General features: G+C 36.4%; 1 protein-coding gene across 2 annotated transcripts in view; it reads right to left on the reverse strand.

Moving 5' to 3' along the window:
- Positions 1-16,554, reverse strand: part of mtus2a (microtubule associated tumor suppressor candidate 2a) — a 37,335-nt gene that overhangs the window by 13,216 nt on the left and 7,565 nt on the right. For both annotated transcript variants that reach the window (XM_038273966.1, XM_038273965.1), the window contains exons 3-4: positions 15,771-16,028; positions 1,603-1,770 (exon numbers count right to left, since the gene is read on the reverse strand). In XM_038273966.1, coding sequence (XP_038129894.1) covers positions 1,603-1,770; positions 15,771-16,028 — 426 coding nt within the window. The remainder of the gene's footprint in view (positions 1-1,602; positions 1,771-15,770; positions 16,029-16,554) is intronic.

Consider the following 16,554-nt stretch of genomic DNA (forward strand, 5'->3'; position numbering starts at 1 on the left):
GTGTTTACTTTTATGCTACCTAATATATTTTACACAGCTGGAGAAATGTGCTGGTGTAAAGCAAGCAGCAGGTTTTACAGAACAATGCTAGATGTGTCGCGCTGAAGCTCCAAGAGCTGAGGATGAAACTGTGTGAAGAGAAAAAAGTGAGAAGGGTTTCAAGAGGTTCGCAGAGAGCCTGTCAGGAGGCAGAGAGAAGAGGGAAAATAGTGGCTTTGAAAGGAAACTAATTAAAGCTGTTATATAAGAGAGGCCTCTGTTCCCCCAAAAAATCCCTTTATAACCCTGGAGAGATACATCATGGCTCCAAAGACATTTTTTATGGGTTAACTATTATGTGTGTTCCATCTACTTAATCTGTTGTCATTCATAAGCTGCTCTCAGAGTGGCTCATGCTGCAGGTGTGCAGATCAAAAATCAAATCATGCCAATATAAAAAGTGCTGAAATATGTCTACAAAATTGTTTAATAATGTTTATAGCCATGGCTAATTTGCAACACCTGTTCTAAGAACAACCTTTAACAGTTGAATGCAAAGTTAAAATGAACAGAATACAATAAATGACCAGAAAGTGATATAAAACTATGCCTTCAAATCGATTATAATATCTAGAAATTCTTGTTCATCTATAGTCGATTCTTAAGCCTAGAAATAAACAACTCTGAAAGGATCCTAAAATCTGATAGTAATAAATTCCAGAGGTTAAAAGTCTTTAAAGGTACGGTGTGATATTTAGCAGTCATGATTTGTTCAGGATACATAAAATATCATAACAATAAATGAGATCAAGAAACAATGGAAAGAAAACAACATAAAAAAAGAAACAATGTGAGCAACAGTTTGACAGTGGCAGTTCAAGGTATAAGATCCCTGTATATCTGTCAACGGAGCCTTTTTTAAGCAACATAAAGAAAACATTGCTATATTGATGACATAACGTAGTGGATGTTTGTTGATTTTGACAGGGACATATCTTGTCAAAAAATAAGCACCATATGTAACCAAACATGAGGATAAAACCAGGTAAAAGAAAATGAATCAACAGCAGTGTCTGGATCTCTGGTTTGCTGTTTTTCTTCCAAACATGTATGTTAGTCAGACAAACCAGAAAATATATATGATAATGAATATGACGCTATAAAGAATAAAAATTAGACATTTCACATTTTATTCTATATGGATTTATTCTAAATCTCACTCTACAAGTGAAAAATAGTGCTGTGTGTGAAAAGTGTCCCAGCTTCTCACACAACTGGTGTTACTTTTGCAAAGTCAGGTGAGATCTAGCAAGAATTTCACTTTTTCTCAGCTTTCAGCTCTAAAGGTTTTATATTTCAGGAGAAAAGTACAACTCCACCCCACAAAAAAGCTGCCATTTAAACAGTAATAATTTGCAAAACAATAACTGAAAAAAATAATGTAGTGACAGCACTACAGCATTCAGTGCTGTCACTAAGTTATATTTTTCCTTATTCTATTTTTTAGCATAAGTCATCTACATGTAACATCAACACTTAAATACAGCTCTGCTCCTCATAAACCCCAATAAGAAGAGTAAAGATAGTGTTTTGAATGGTTTCTGTTCACAAACATCTACTCACCTCCAGGGGAGCTTTTTGGCGGGGGTGGCAGGTAACGCCGTGGCAACACCGGGGTAGAAGGAGGTTGGAGGCCGCTGCTGCTGCGACATGGCGGCCCTCTATGTTGATCTATCAGCGGAGGGCTCTTTGTCACTCTGTGAAGCGGAAGCTCCTCACTCACATTCACACCTGGAAAACATCAAATATAACCTTTCATCTCTGAGGTATATTTATTTAATTTCCCTTTGGAATTAATAAAGTATGTTTTAATTCAATTAAATTGAATCATTTTTCCATAAATATTCAGCCACAAATATGTTTTTTTCTTTTTTTTCCTGAACACTCATCTATCCCTGCTTACCATGAATATATAATTTATTTTCCCACCTTTCACAGGTGGGTGACCCTGTTCTGTTTAAAATTAGACTCACTGGACCACGAAATGGTTTGTTACTTGTGGGTCTTGGTGCTGCCCCCAATCTTCTTTTTCTAACCAGGATCAGACTATCTCTTCTGCTGATGTACACAAACAAACTCACCTCCACTCACTCATGTACTGCTCAATGCAATCTTTAGCCACTTTATCTTGCAAATAAAGTAACAAGATGATGGCTTGTTTATTGAAGTATTAGTATTTAGAAAAGTAGTTCGACTTTCTAAGCTACTAGAAGAATGAAGGTTTCTCTTATGTTGTGCCAAACACCCCTCAGGTTTCTGGGATTAGAATAGTTCACTGCAGGGTGCCTCATATTATCCGAGCAGTTATGCAAGAGAACAGATTGCCTCTCTGACCAAACAATTCTCCCAGATTACAGCAACAAATAACTAAACATTAACCAAGTGCATATTCCAAACAAAAATATTGAAATTCATCAATGTAGCTTTCCTAAAGTGTTTTTTCTAATGTACCATTACTTTTGAAACCTAATAATTCAGCATCAAAGCTTGAAAAAATGGCAGCAAAAGGAAAGAGCATCAATAGTGGTATCCAACTTAAATTTATGTTCAAGGTTTACATGGCTAGGATTTACAAGAATTAATTTAAAACAATGATACGAGAAAAGTAGCTTTGGAGAAGCAAAATGTTGGCTCCACACAGAAGGAAAGAAAGACTCTAAGTCTGCCTTTTGTTCACCACATTGTAAACATGATGTTTGTGAAAAAGATTGAAGTTCGAAATAATAAGAATTAAATCTTGTCTGCTCCAACAATAAAAAACAACACGTTAATACACACATAATAACTTTTTGCAAAGAATTTTCCACTTTAACTTTTAATGATTAGTTTGAGATTTCAGTCATTGAAATAAATAGAACATAAGGAGCTATAAGTTTGAATTCACTAAGAGGAAAAGTTTTACAAATAAAAATGTGCACTGTATGTCCGTTATCTGAGATAACAAAAGTTAAAGCAACTAACCTGTCTGTAAACATTTCAAGTGTTAATGTTAAAATCTCTAGTGAGGCACTCAGGTAACCTGAGCTGAATTTAGAATTCCATTCTGCCCTTTATGTGTTTCTGTTTAACTTTCTTCTTGAATTTTCAGTTATGTATGTCATTCTGTATTGGTGGTCATTGATTACTTTTCGATTTGGTGTTATATTTAAACAGTGTTATTTTTTGAGTTACTCTTTGTTAACCCCTTGTGCAAATCTCCACACCTGTATGGAGATTGGTCTCAATTTTCACAAATACACATATGTGACTCATACACACACAGCACAAGATCCACACACACACAGCGCAATTAATGCAAGTACAAAAAATTCACACACACAGCACGATTGGCCTTGTGATTGGCTTATACAAAGGAGCTCTGTGATTGGTTGCAAACCATCCACTGTTTAAAAAAATGCATTTGTGTATTAAGGCACATCAAGAGAATCTCAAAAATCCAAACACAAATGCAGTGAAGTTTAAAGACTATTGGTACTTTGTAATTTAATTTATAATTGTTTATGGACCAGAAATACTTTGGGGAACCTTGTGCTGTGCATGTGTGAATCTTGTATGCTTGCATGAATCGTACTATGTGTGTGTGGATCTTGTACTGTGTGTGTGGATTTTTTTGTGCTTACGTGAATGATGCTGTGTGTGTGGAACTTGTCCTGTGCATGTATGAATCACATATGTGTATTTGTGAAAATTGAGACCGATCTAGCACCATACACCTGCTCCATGCTGACATTTTTTGTTCTTTCCCCCATATATACACTTCGTGTGCAGTTCGTCATTGCTGGATCGGATCCTCTTCATAGCTTGTTTCTCCTGCACGTCTCTAGTTTTCGGTTTCCCTGCCTGTTATTTCTGAATTTATGTTTTTGTACTACTTCAGTATTAAAACTGCAAAAACAAATTCTGCCTCTTTTACTCTGCATTTGGGTCCACAACAACATCCACCAACCCTGACTAAGGGCCGGATCTATCAAAGGTTTGCGTGTATAAAAACGTGAGCTATTTCACTGCGCACGCTAAAAAATGTACAAATTGATCTATCAACAACGTGCTAAAAGGATCTGGTCTTTAAAACGTGCTAAATAGCGCCTCTTATCCATTTAGTACTTTTTCTGCTATGAATATGCAATTTGGGGCGTTTACACGCAAAAGTGCGTCTTGTGGGAGGAGAACATGTAAATATATTAATTTAGCACTCGCAAAGTGATTTATTAAACCTGAAAGCAATTTTGCTAACGGTATCTGACTCTATATTTAACACGTTTCAAAAGAAGGTGCAAATGGTCTGTATGCGTAATTGCGCACACATGGCAGCGGTTATTGTCGCAAGAAGGAGACATCGAAATGAAGCAAGGAGACGCAGAGAACACATTTTTCCACTCCGTGTGAATATTTTTGGAATGAACGAGGAAACGATCATCAAAACATATCGTTTATCCAGCATTGCCATTTTGGAGCTGCAATTCCAGTGATTTGCTCCTCACAGAGCGTCAGCTGTACTTTTTCCTCAATGCTGGTCAGAGGCATCTCATCTACTGTGCCCCCTCCTCTTTTGTTCGCAGATGTTTTGTTATATGCCAGTTTTTCTTTGGTTCGCCTTCTAATATCCTGGTATCTTCTTTTTACTTCATCCACTGTTCGCAAGGTTTCACCAACAGCGTTTACTTTATTACTGATTTGTTCACATATAGCGTTCCTCTGTGTGACAGGCACACTTCTTTGCTGTAGCTCACTTAAATGTTTGTTGGCTTCATCCACCAATACCTCCATTTCCATGGGGTCAAATTTCCTATTGCGCCTTCTGCTGTCCAAACTCGCCATGCCGCAAACCACAAAACGCGCAAAACCATCATTTAAATAGGGCGTCTCCAACAGTTTTGCACCTGTCACCAGTTACGCAATCGCTCTTGTTAAATCACCCGCAAACCATGGTTCAGCCCCTCGCGCAAAATTTCAGTTTGCGAGCGCAAATTACTGCACGCAAAATTGGATCTTGATAAATCCGGCCCTAAGTCAGAATAAACAGGACACCAAGATACTTGAATCATCCTCTGGATGTGAAGAGATCCCGCTATATTATTTTGCTTTTTTTTTTTACCGTATATGTGGGTAAAAATGTTGACCTATAGTTATATGGGACCATTGACACTGCTTCGTCACAATACTTTGCTTGTGCTTTACATTTATCTTTACACACAGTCAACTCTTCAATAGGTCACTTGACAGTTGCCTAAGGTATGTTCTGCTGAAGTTGGCACAAAGACCAGTTAAAAAATAATACCACTAATGTGCTGTCCTTACTGGTGCTCTTTTTTGTTTTAAACAAATATTCAGAGGACATAAACAACAACCGAATTTCCTCTGCTGCCATTTTTCCACATTCTAATGGACTTCAGCCAATGAAATACGAGAAAGAGGAAGAAGCACAATTTCCTAAAGAGGAAGCTGATAGGAATAAAAAAAACAAAAACAGAAAAGAGTGACAAAGAGGAAGAAATGGATGACAGAGAAGAAGAGTGAAGATTCAGGCATTTTCTGAGGGTGTATGAAAAATGTTGAACAAATTTAAAAGAGACCTGACAATTGGGAAACAGCTGGGGGAAAAAAGGGAGGCACTTTTCCCAGCTCAGCAGGAGGTCATTTTCTAAGAGCAGTTTCTTGCTCAGTCCAGCAAAACATGCTGAATGCTGCTGACTTTATTTCTGTCAAAACAAACAAAATGCAAATAGATTTTAAAAAGCAAAATTAAGCTACAGTATCTGAATGAAGCCTCACAGTTGGCCTGGTGTGAAAAAAAAACAATTATTATTTAAGATGATCCAGAATTGTGCTAAGACCTGAAATCTAATTTATTTTTGATGAGCTCAGCTTCATCAAAACATTCATCAGCAAAAATATCCTCAAATGCTGTCTTGAAGCTGAATTTACAGAAAGCTGCCCTCTGCATTTGCACAACCAAACACATTATGTGTTGACATGGAAGGAAGCTCCACAGCTGGTATTGCTGACTTGCCTCAGGAATAAATAAGGAATACATGTTATTCAATGATCCATAATCCCTTTGGAAAATAACTGAAACCAAAAAGCATCTTGCAAAAACTATTTAATCTAGCAGTCACTGGTCAGTACACTTTACCATATTTTTATTCATTCATACACATTTAGGACAAACATTAAATTACAAAAATAGTTTCTATAGGTTAAGGCTGCTTGAGGACATGAGTACCATTTTCATTTTCATCATTGTTTCAGTCTATTAATATTCGAAAAAATCTATGGTATTTGTTAATACAACCTAAAACTTGATGCTCTAGTTTTTTTCTATTCAATTTAGCTTCATATGTCCTGTTCCTATTTGACAGTGACCCCACCCCACAGAGAAATATCAGCTGGGCTACTTCCATCAACACTTTTGATTACAGATGACAGAGTTGCTGATGGAATATGACAATTTACATTTAAAATAAGAACAAAAACAACATCAGGATTTTATTTCAAGTGCATAATATCTGATTATTTTATTTTAAGGATAAACAGACAGACAGACAGACAGACAGACAGACAGACAGACAGACAGACAGACAGACAGACAGACAGACAGACAGACAGACAGACAGACAGACAGACAGATAGATAGATAGATAGATAGATAGATAGATAGATAGATAGATAGATAGATTGATTGATTGATTGATTGATTGATTGATTGATTGATTGATATCTTATTTTTTTCCATGGGCTGAACAGCAATAACCTTGCGCTGCAAACTGGATTGTCGCGAGATCAGAGTTTTCAATCTCACAACAAATCCAACTAATGTAGAACTTAAGTCAGTTCTACACATATCAATCTGGCTACTGCCAGGTTAACTGCAGGGCCATTAAAAGCCCTACAAACAATTTTTAAATGAAGAAGGAATTATTATGTCAAATTTGAAAAGAGATGAGTGTGATGTTAAATGGATGCCAATAAAACAAGGAAACTTTCAAAGTCTATGTGAAACCTTAAACAAAAAAAATCATAATACATTAATGATAATAGCACAGTTATAACACCTTTGCATGGTTAGAGTGTAATAAGAGAGCATATTAAAAATTCAGAAAGGTTCAAATTTATTCTAGATTAAAAAGATGGCAAAGATATTTTGATTTCTAATAATAACCATCAATCTTGAATACTCATGTATTACGTTTTCAAGGGAAAACACGTACAAGAACCCAAGGAGAGATGAGGTGAGACGGTGACAGCGATGACAGGACCAGCAACAACAGGGAACCAACAAAGAGTGAGAGCAGAGATGATAGAGTTGGGCATGGTTTTTAGTCTTTAGTCCGGTTTCTCTCCTACAGTAGATAAACCTATGGGCTCAGTATGTGACCTCTTTCATCCCTTGGCCTGAAAACCGTCTCAAAGCTCATCTGCTAATTGTTTTTTCCTAAACAGAACCATCTGTGGAGTTTGTTCACCATTACATTTTGTATGTCTGCTTCTTTTTGAATGTCTGCCTCTCTGTCACTGCAAAAAAAACAACAAAAAACATTTCTTGAATTGAGCAAGTAAGTGACACACTATGCTGATGGAATATGACAATTTACATTTAAAATAAGAACAAAAACAACATCAGGATTTTATTTCAAGTGCATAATATCTGATTATTTTATTTTAAGGATAAAAAAACTAATTCCATTGGCAGATCAACTTATTTACTTATTTAAATAAAGGGTGAATACACTTATTTTCAGACATTTGTACTCAGATTTAGATCCTTGTTGGCTGGCTTCGGCAGACGGCTGCTTATATTGAGCCTGGTTCTATATGCATGCTCAGTGTGAGGGATTGATGAGTCCATGACAATATACATAAGCTTATATGCTGCAAGTCAATGACCTGATGCAAACAGCTGATTTTTCCTTAGATTTTTAAAATCTTTTTAACATTCTGACTGTATGATCTGATTGAATTGTCTCTAAATAGTCTCTTGAGGTGGCTTGTGTTGCGAATTAGAGCTATATAAATAAACTAGAATCAAAGTTTATTTGAATGGAAGTGAATACACAAGTATACTTTTAAAGAAAAACAATAATATAAATAATGGAATAAATAGGATTTCAGTGACTGATATATATTTGTTGTTTTGTTTTGTATTAATTATGATCTATTCAGTTACAATAAACAAAAATCCTGTCATATGTTATTCAGTGACATCATCTCTATCTCTGAAATTCTCAAACCATCCATCCATCCATCCATCCATCCATCCATCCATCCATCCATCCATCCATCCATCCATCCATCCATCCATCCATCCATCCATCCATCCATCCATCCATCCATCCATCCATCCATCTAGAATTGTTATGCTAAACTGCTGGAGATGTCAGCAGTAGAAGCACCATCCAGATTCCTTTGCTCATGATTTTGTATCTAATTTAATATTAAAAAGTAAAATAAGGCAGAATCAGGTCATGAAGTAGTATCTTAAAATGTAGTGTCATTTGACCAGATAACTATTCAAAATAATAAAAAAGCAAACAAAAACAAAAAAACACAAAAACATTCTGTGATAATAGACAGAGCAGCATAGGACCTATGGAGATTACCATCTGTCAGTTGCACTGGATACAAAAAACAGGTAAGAGCCAGAATATCCCTTGCTGAAGTGTCATTTTACTTTTCAGCGTCGCTAAATGATAATATAAAAAAGGCAAATTCTTCTACTTTTTGGTTTTACCATCCCAGCACACAACGAATATCTTTCTGGGTAGGACAGTCTCATATATAGTTGTTAACTTTAAGTCTGCATTTGTATTTGTATCGCCTTCTCTAACTGCAAATATGACCAATTTTTCACAGAGGTTAAGGATGAAGTATACATTGATAAATTTGTGCCTCCAGTTTACAGACTTTCACACATTTTCACTCAAGAAGGTTCAATAGAACTTCAGCAAATAAAGAAACTGCTCAGTTACTATTGCTCTAGGCATAACATTTAAACTGTTCCTTAGTAGATCAAAGCACAGCCAGTGATTGGTAAAGAAAGATAATGAAAAAGGATAATGCTAGCATAATGCTATGTTCTGACTCTTGAAGAAGCCGGATGCATTTTCCTGCAGCTCTGCAACTCCCTGCTCTGTCCCGGCTTTGCTATGTCTTGTCTTTTCTGAGCTCTCTCTTCATAGCACCCAAATTCAAACAACGGATCTGGTCAGCTGGTCTCTCAATGCAATTGATCAAATTTTCTTAACTGCAAGACAGGGAAAAGATGACTTTTTCTTTCCTGCCAGTATATACTTCGTGGAATACACCATGGACTCCTGGAAGGCTTGGAGGATGGCGTGCTTTACAATTTTGGCAGAGGAGGATATCGAAGATGTATGATACTCAGATTTCTCCTGTTTGGATTTGGAGGATACCTGATGTATCTACAATTACAGAGGATGTTGGAAGCAATTTGGGCATTGGTCAGGCTGCTGGCATCGCTTGACGCCCTCACAACGGCTGTGAATGAGCAGGACTGTGAGCTGAGCCGTATGCTGGGTGTGATTGAACGCAGCCTGGCAGCGGTGGTTGAACTCAAAGGTGAGATGGGATGATATCTTGGATGTGAACACTCGCTTTAAGGCGGAAAGCCCAACAAATTTGGAATATAGGATTGGCAATTTAGAGCCAGCAAGAAAAGACTCTAGCCTGAAAAATTCCTGTGCAGCCTGCTCTCAAAACAATAACTGTTATTTTAGATTCGGCCTCCCCCCTTATCACAGCTAACCTTGATGTTATGACAGAAGGGCCCAGAAGAACTCCTTAAAGAACTTTTCTTGTGCTGAGGTTTTTTTTTTTGATATCTCAAACTGTATCTTGTAAAGTACAAAGTGTGAAATATGCTTTGTTTTACCCTCTTCCTCCTAGTATGGCTCCTATCTTTCCACAGAGATAAAGGCAGCACTATAGGGAACCGGCTTATGGTTGGGCCCTTGACAGAAATAGGAACTCATTAAATCGTTCCCCCTGTATGTGATGAATGATTTGTACAGAAACAGAAATCTGGATTACAATGTAAATTGTAGTTGACAATAAATTGATTGATTGATTGATTGATTGATTGATTGATTGATTGATTGATTGATTGATTGATATCTTATTTTTTTCCATGGGCTGAACTGCAGTAACCTTGCGCTGCAAACTGGATTGTCGCGAGATCAGAGTTTTCAATCTCACAACAAATCCAACTAATGTAGAACTTAAGTCAGTTCTACACATATCAATCTGGCTACTGCCAGGTTAACTGCAGGGCCATTAAAAACCCTACAAACAATCTTTAATGAAGAAGGAATTATTATGTCAAATTTAAAAAGAGATGAGTGTGATGTTAAATGGAAGCCAATAAAACAAGGAAACTTTCATAGTCTATGTGAAACCTTAAACAAAAAAAATCATAATACATTAATGATAATAGCACAGTTATAACACCTTTGCATGGTTAGAGTGTAATAAGAGAGCATATTAAAAATTCAGAAAGGTTCAAATTTATTCTAGATTAAAAAGATGGCAAAGATATTTTGATTTCTAATAATAACCATCAATCTTGAATACTCATGTATTACGTTTTCAAGGGAAAACACGTACAAGAACCCAAGGAGAGATGAGGTGAGACGGCGACAGCGATGACAGGACCAGCAACAACAGGGAACCAACAAAGAGTGAGAGCAGAGAGAGAGCATATATAGCTGACTGAGACAAAGGGAGGGCTAACGAGCTGACAAAGAGCAGGTGTGAGAGGAGACAACGAGGGAGCCAAGGGGAAAGGAATACACAAGAGGGCTACAGAGGACAACAGAAAAACATGAGAACTAACAAATCTAGAAATAACAAAAAAGGAATTAAACCAATAAAACTAGGGAACAAAGAGCAAAGTAAAGCACAATATAACCAAAACCATGACACTTTCTCTCTGTGGCAGTTTTTCAGGTTGAAATATGGGTGGATGTTATTTTTTCAGCCTTCCTGACTCACTTATAGATGCAAGTCTTTTAGAGTGAAAAGTTTAGATGCAGCCACAGTTGTTGGAAATCAACTGGAGATATCAGCTTGAAGGCTTTGCTGCAGTTTTTTAATTGAATTTAGGTATTTTCCAACAAATATGAATAAGTTTGTTATAATTTTCTAGGCCTGTGTTTAAGGCAGTAGTCTTAAATGCAGATCCTTGATCTGTCAACAAGCTCTAACACCCTAAACTCAAAATCTCTGCAGCTCTTTCATAGCTGCAAATGTCTTTTCAGCTGTCTCTATGATTAATGCTATTCTTAACTCCAAGTTTAGATCCTTTCTCCGTTCCAATTTATATTTGTTTCATACAGTCCGGATTGTGTGCCATGAGGCGACATCTGCATCGCTTTCAGACTTAGAGGGAGCTAATTAAATAAGCAAGCCTCACTTTTTAGATTTTATTAGTTTGAAAAAATCATAATAATCCTTTCTTTTCCACTTGACAATAATTACATTCTAAATATCAGTATCCCAATTATCCTGATGTGAACCCTTATGTAATATACTGTATTTATAGACCTTTTTAACCCAAAACATATTGGAACAGATTTATATGGATTCAGAGGTGTCATAGGTGGCCTTAATTGATAAGTAAGAGTGAAGTAGTCAGGCATCTTGGGAGATTTAGATTTGTTTGTTTCAAATCGATAAAGCATTGACTAAATCCAGGTTTAAGTGTTGTCACTATGCCTTCTCAGGTGATGATGGTTTTCATATATTGCATCATGGTTCATGTTATTCACTCTGATCAATTTAAAGAGATGAGAGCCAAATGCAAAAGGAGGATACTGGTGTGGCATCTCTTCAGCTGTCTTAGCTCTATGGCGAAATCTGATTACTAAGCAAAACAAAGCATTATACATTTTTTAGGCCAAAAAATCTAATAATTCGAGAAATCATATTAATCCAATGAGCACAGGATAAAACTGAAGAACCATGCAACCATAAACATCAATTCTCTGATTCAAAATGAACAGCAAACAGAGAGGAAGTGAAATGGGATATAAGCAGGAAAAAAGAGCAGAAAAAGAAGCATCAGAGTAGATGGCAAAGAGGATGTCAAACCCCAGATGCCACGCAAGGCTCAGATCTGAATCTCTTGCCAGCTCACGTCGAACAGATGGTTTCTGTGATGCATGCACCCACACAAGCATGCATGCACACATGCGCACAAGTTCACACCCATAGAGCAGCAAATTAGATGTGCCAATTAGATATGGATGCTATTCTGTAGCCAAGGAGAGGAAAAATATCATGGCTGAATCTACCTGAAGCAGCAGATCTTTGATAGAGAAGATAATCTCTAAGGTCTCTTGTTTAACTGACGCTCATACTACATTTCATCCAGCTTACTGTTAAACCAACTTTATGGCCTTACCTGGTGTTTCACATAAAAAAAAAGTCAGATCAATGACAGATAAACCTTTGTGTCTCCTTTAGGTCTTCCCAATCAAATAAATGTAAAAAAGGTTCAGTCTATGCCACAAAAAAGACATTGGCTTTTCCCTATGCACACAAAAAGTATCCAGGCACCAATTTGTTTAACACAGGGGGATTAAAATAACTAGTCTGGTTCACTTTCATCCAAATTGAGAAAAGAGTTCAAACACCTTTCAAACAAAGGCCACAAAAAACACCAAATTCAAATACAAAGCAAACCAACCCATATTGTCATCAAAGGATTACCGCTTTTACCTTTCATAGCTATCATCTTAGATCTCCTTTTATGTTCCTCTGAGCTTCTCCAGTTCATTGCAAATTAGGAAGACTGGTGCAGATGTTGCCTTTAGGACCTCCTGGGTGTATGTTTGCAGGCTTACATGTGAAATGATAAATCTAAACAATTGGTTTATGGATTACAGCTTCCCACACTCTGTAATAATCCCACCATTTAAAATTAAACCTTTTTTAACAATTGTTTCATTTGTCTCTAAAATTAAACAAAATACATTTTCTTCAGAGTTCAGTAGAGAGCACTCATCTAAAGAATTAGATAAACCTGCCAGTTTTAACTGAAAATAAATTAAAATATCCATTGAAGCAAAGCTTATATGAATGTGTATTTCCTTCCCATGATTTCTAAAATCTTTTGAGCATTAATTGCACGTCCCTAATGATAATGCTCATCCATGAGTTGATGTAATCAACTTGTTTTCCTCTACAGAAACTTTAACCAATCTAATTGTATTGTCTTTGTAAATTACCTGGAGATGGCGTGTTCAAAGTTGGCGCTATATAAATAAACTGAATTAAAGTGAATTGAATGTGGTAGATTGAGAATTTTGTGTGGGACTATAATTGTGGTTTACATGGATCAGAGAGAACAAATCTGTTTTTGCATGCAAACCAACAGTAAATTCTCTGAGAAGTATGGTTCATTGCTAGGACTTTTTGGTTATATGTGTATCTTTGAATATGTCTACTGCAGAGGTGCACCTCTATCGGATGACACCATATTTTAATATAGTTTGCTCTACTTTAAAACTGGCTGTCGATTTGCTCTATGATAAAACAAAAGAAAGAAGAAATCCCTCTCAGATACCAGATGGTATCTGTATTTCTACTGAAGGGTTAAGATCATAGAGAGTGTTATCCTCCAGATACCTTTGATAAAGGGTTGGGTAACAGCTTTTCTAAAATGCATAAAAAAAATAAGTGGAAGATTATACTAGTATTTTGTTACTAAAACAGGCCTCGACTATATCTAACAGGCTGGAAAAAATAGAAATAAAACAATAATTCAAAAAAAAAATATAATGGTGATGTTTTTGTATGCATTTCTTATTTCATGGTTCTTAGAATTTTTAACAGAATCTTATTGAAGAACTCACCACTTTCCAATCCAAAATAATAGACGGTTAATCTGTACATCCTTACATCCATACATCCAGTACCAATGATGTCAAGTAAAGTTTTTATATGCTACCGGTTTAAATCCTGCTGGAAGGAAATTCCCTTTTTTTGTGTCAGTAAGAGACTTTACATCAGAGTCCACTGACATGTGATGTTTCATACAGGGCCATCTTAGGGTCCCTCCAATTCAATTTCTGCTGCTCCACCTAAATCAAATCTTTATAAACAATAACATAACTTACAATAGCTATGCAGCAGATATGCGGCTATACATTATGGTGTCATGTCAGCATATGACTATAGGCCCATTCAAAGATTTCTACCGCTAAACCAAAACAAAACTGATGTGTTTTTTGATAAAAGGAAGAGTGTTGAAAATATATTGCACAGTTGATCAGACACCTGCAATTGATCCAGAATGCTGTCGCCCACATCCTCACTAAAACGAAACAATCGGAGCACATCACATTGACCCAGATTTAAAACCTTTTAACAGACTTTAAGTTACTTCTGTTAGTTTATTAATCATTGAACTGCTTAGCACATAACAACCTTGTTGACAGTTTATCAAAAACCCAGACCTCTTACAACCTGACCCAGAACCAAACATGGATAAGCACCCTTTAGTTCTTATTCTCTACTTATCTGGAATAAATTCCAAGAAAACTGTTAAATTGCTGAAATCCCATTTATAATGTATTTGTTTAGAGTTGCCCTTGAAATTGTCATTTTAACTTTATTAGTTAAGTTCTTCCCCATTCTTTCTTTTTTTATATGCATTTATGGCACTGCAAGGCAAGTTTATCTATATAGCACATTTCTTGTTGAAATGTGCTATATAGATAAACTTGCCTTGTCTTGCAAGTTTATCTATTAATGTATTTGTCTCTCTGCTTTGTTTCTAATATTCTTAATATTTAGGACTTCAGACGAATCTGATTTTTTTATGATTTTACATTTTGAACACAGATTTTTCAGCATTGGTTCTACTTCTTGCTGTAAAAGAAACTTGTATGCAAATTCTTACGCTTAGATTTACTGTACCTGAGGCAATGCCTCATAAACATAACAACAGTATGAACTCGTTATAAACAAATTAGAGAAAAACATGAAAAAAAATATAATTCAAAGGGAGGGAAACAAGGATGACATAACAGGGGGCCTGATGTGCGTGAGGAAAGAACGCAGGAGCTTACGTCAGCTGTAACTGGGAGGAGAGGAGCAAGCCTTCCTATGTAGGTCACATTAAATAGACATGTTGCTACCTCAATACTCAGCCAAGTAACCAAGCAGCCCTAGAATCACAACTGGAAAATATCAGAGATTCACACTATGAATGCAAATTGAGACAATTTACAGAGTTCACCAAATAGCACATATGATATATTCTTGTCTTTTCAAGTAGTGATACGATCTAAGAAAAAGACCTAGTCAGGAGCCGTCTAAATTAGTAAAGAGTTGTGAGAGTGATGTTATCCACTTATGTCCTGTTTAATACAAGAGTTAAAGAGATTTACTTGGCAGGGAAGGTTTGTGATTCATGTTAAACTCTTAACCTTAGATTACTATCATTCTTTTTAACTGAAACAGTTTGTGTAGTACCCTTAGAATCAATCTGTTTTTCAAACTAACCCCAATGTTTAATAGCAAAGCAAGAACTTATAGTGTTCTGATATGTGGCTCCTTACCCCTTAATTCTACAAAGAATATTCTATAAAGATTAAATGGAAACTTTTCAAAATCTGGTCAAAGTGGAGCAAAACTAAAAAAAACTAAAGACAGAATACAATTTCACAATTGGTAAAATAGTGTCATCATTTTGTTTAGAGTCAACTCACCATGAGCTGTCCTACAGGGATCACTCTGCGCACTGTCAGCGGAATGGGCTGAGGAGGCTGAGGAGACGCTGGAGCTCCTGACAAAACCAAAGGCTGCCAGGCGACCTGCTGGGAGACGGTTGGAGGAGAAACCTGGAGGCCGCAACCCTGACTGACTGAATTTGGAAAGCGGAGATCTGGAGGCTGTGGATGGGGGCTGGGATGTTGTTGTGGCAGCAGGAGGAACAGCAGGAGCTTGGTGGCTTATAACCTGGTCATCTAGCAAAGAAAAAGAAAATTAAAATTGAATAGTTTATTAATCACTTTAAAACTGCCTTTATTCAGTGGTAAAAATTAGATAAGAATGACAGCTATTGTTCTAATTAAGTTACACTAGTGCAGGATTACTCATGATGAGTTGTAGACAAAGCTCCCAGTAGACAGCAGGAAGTTGTCTTTGTGGTGAGACTGGTTGTTGCAGCAAGTAAACATGTAACTATGCATAATTAACCAGTAAATAGTTTTGTTTGGCTCTGCATGTGTTTACAGACTGGGCTAGTTTCCGATGGTTCCTCTAAATCAATTATGGCATTCAAAATGGCTCTCACAAAAGACTGTCAGGCAAATTTCTTTTTCTGATAAGGTTCTTTTAAAAAGTATCCAGTCACCTTAAGATTTTACAAATACAAGATCAAACGTTAATATTTAATCACTAGATCAACATGAAATACTTATAACTGTGAAATTGAGAGTTGTGCAAACATCTCAATGTTTTTCACAAATATTTTGAAGTGTGTGACATTCA

This window comes from Cyprinodon tularosa, unplaced genomic scaffold (genome assembly GCF_016077235.1).
Source record: "Cyprinodon tularosa strain WSP-4 unplaced genomic scaffold, ASM1607723v1 ctg9, whole genome shotgun sequence".
NCBI classification, from domain to species: domain Eukaryota; kingdom Metazoa; phylum Chordata; class Actinopteri; order Cyprinodontiformes; family Cyprinodontidae; genus Cyprinodon; species Cyprinodon tularosa.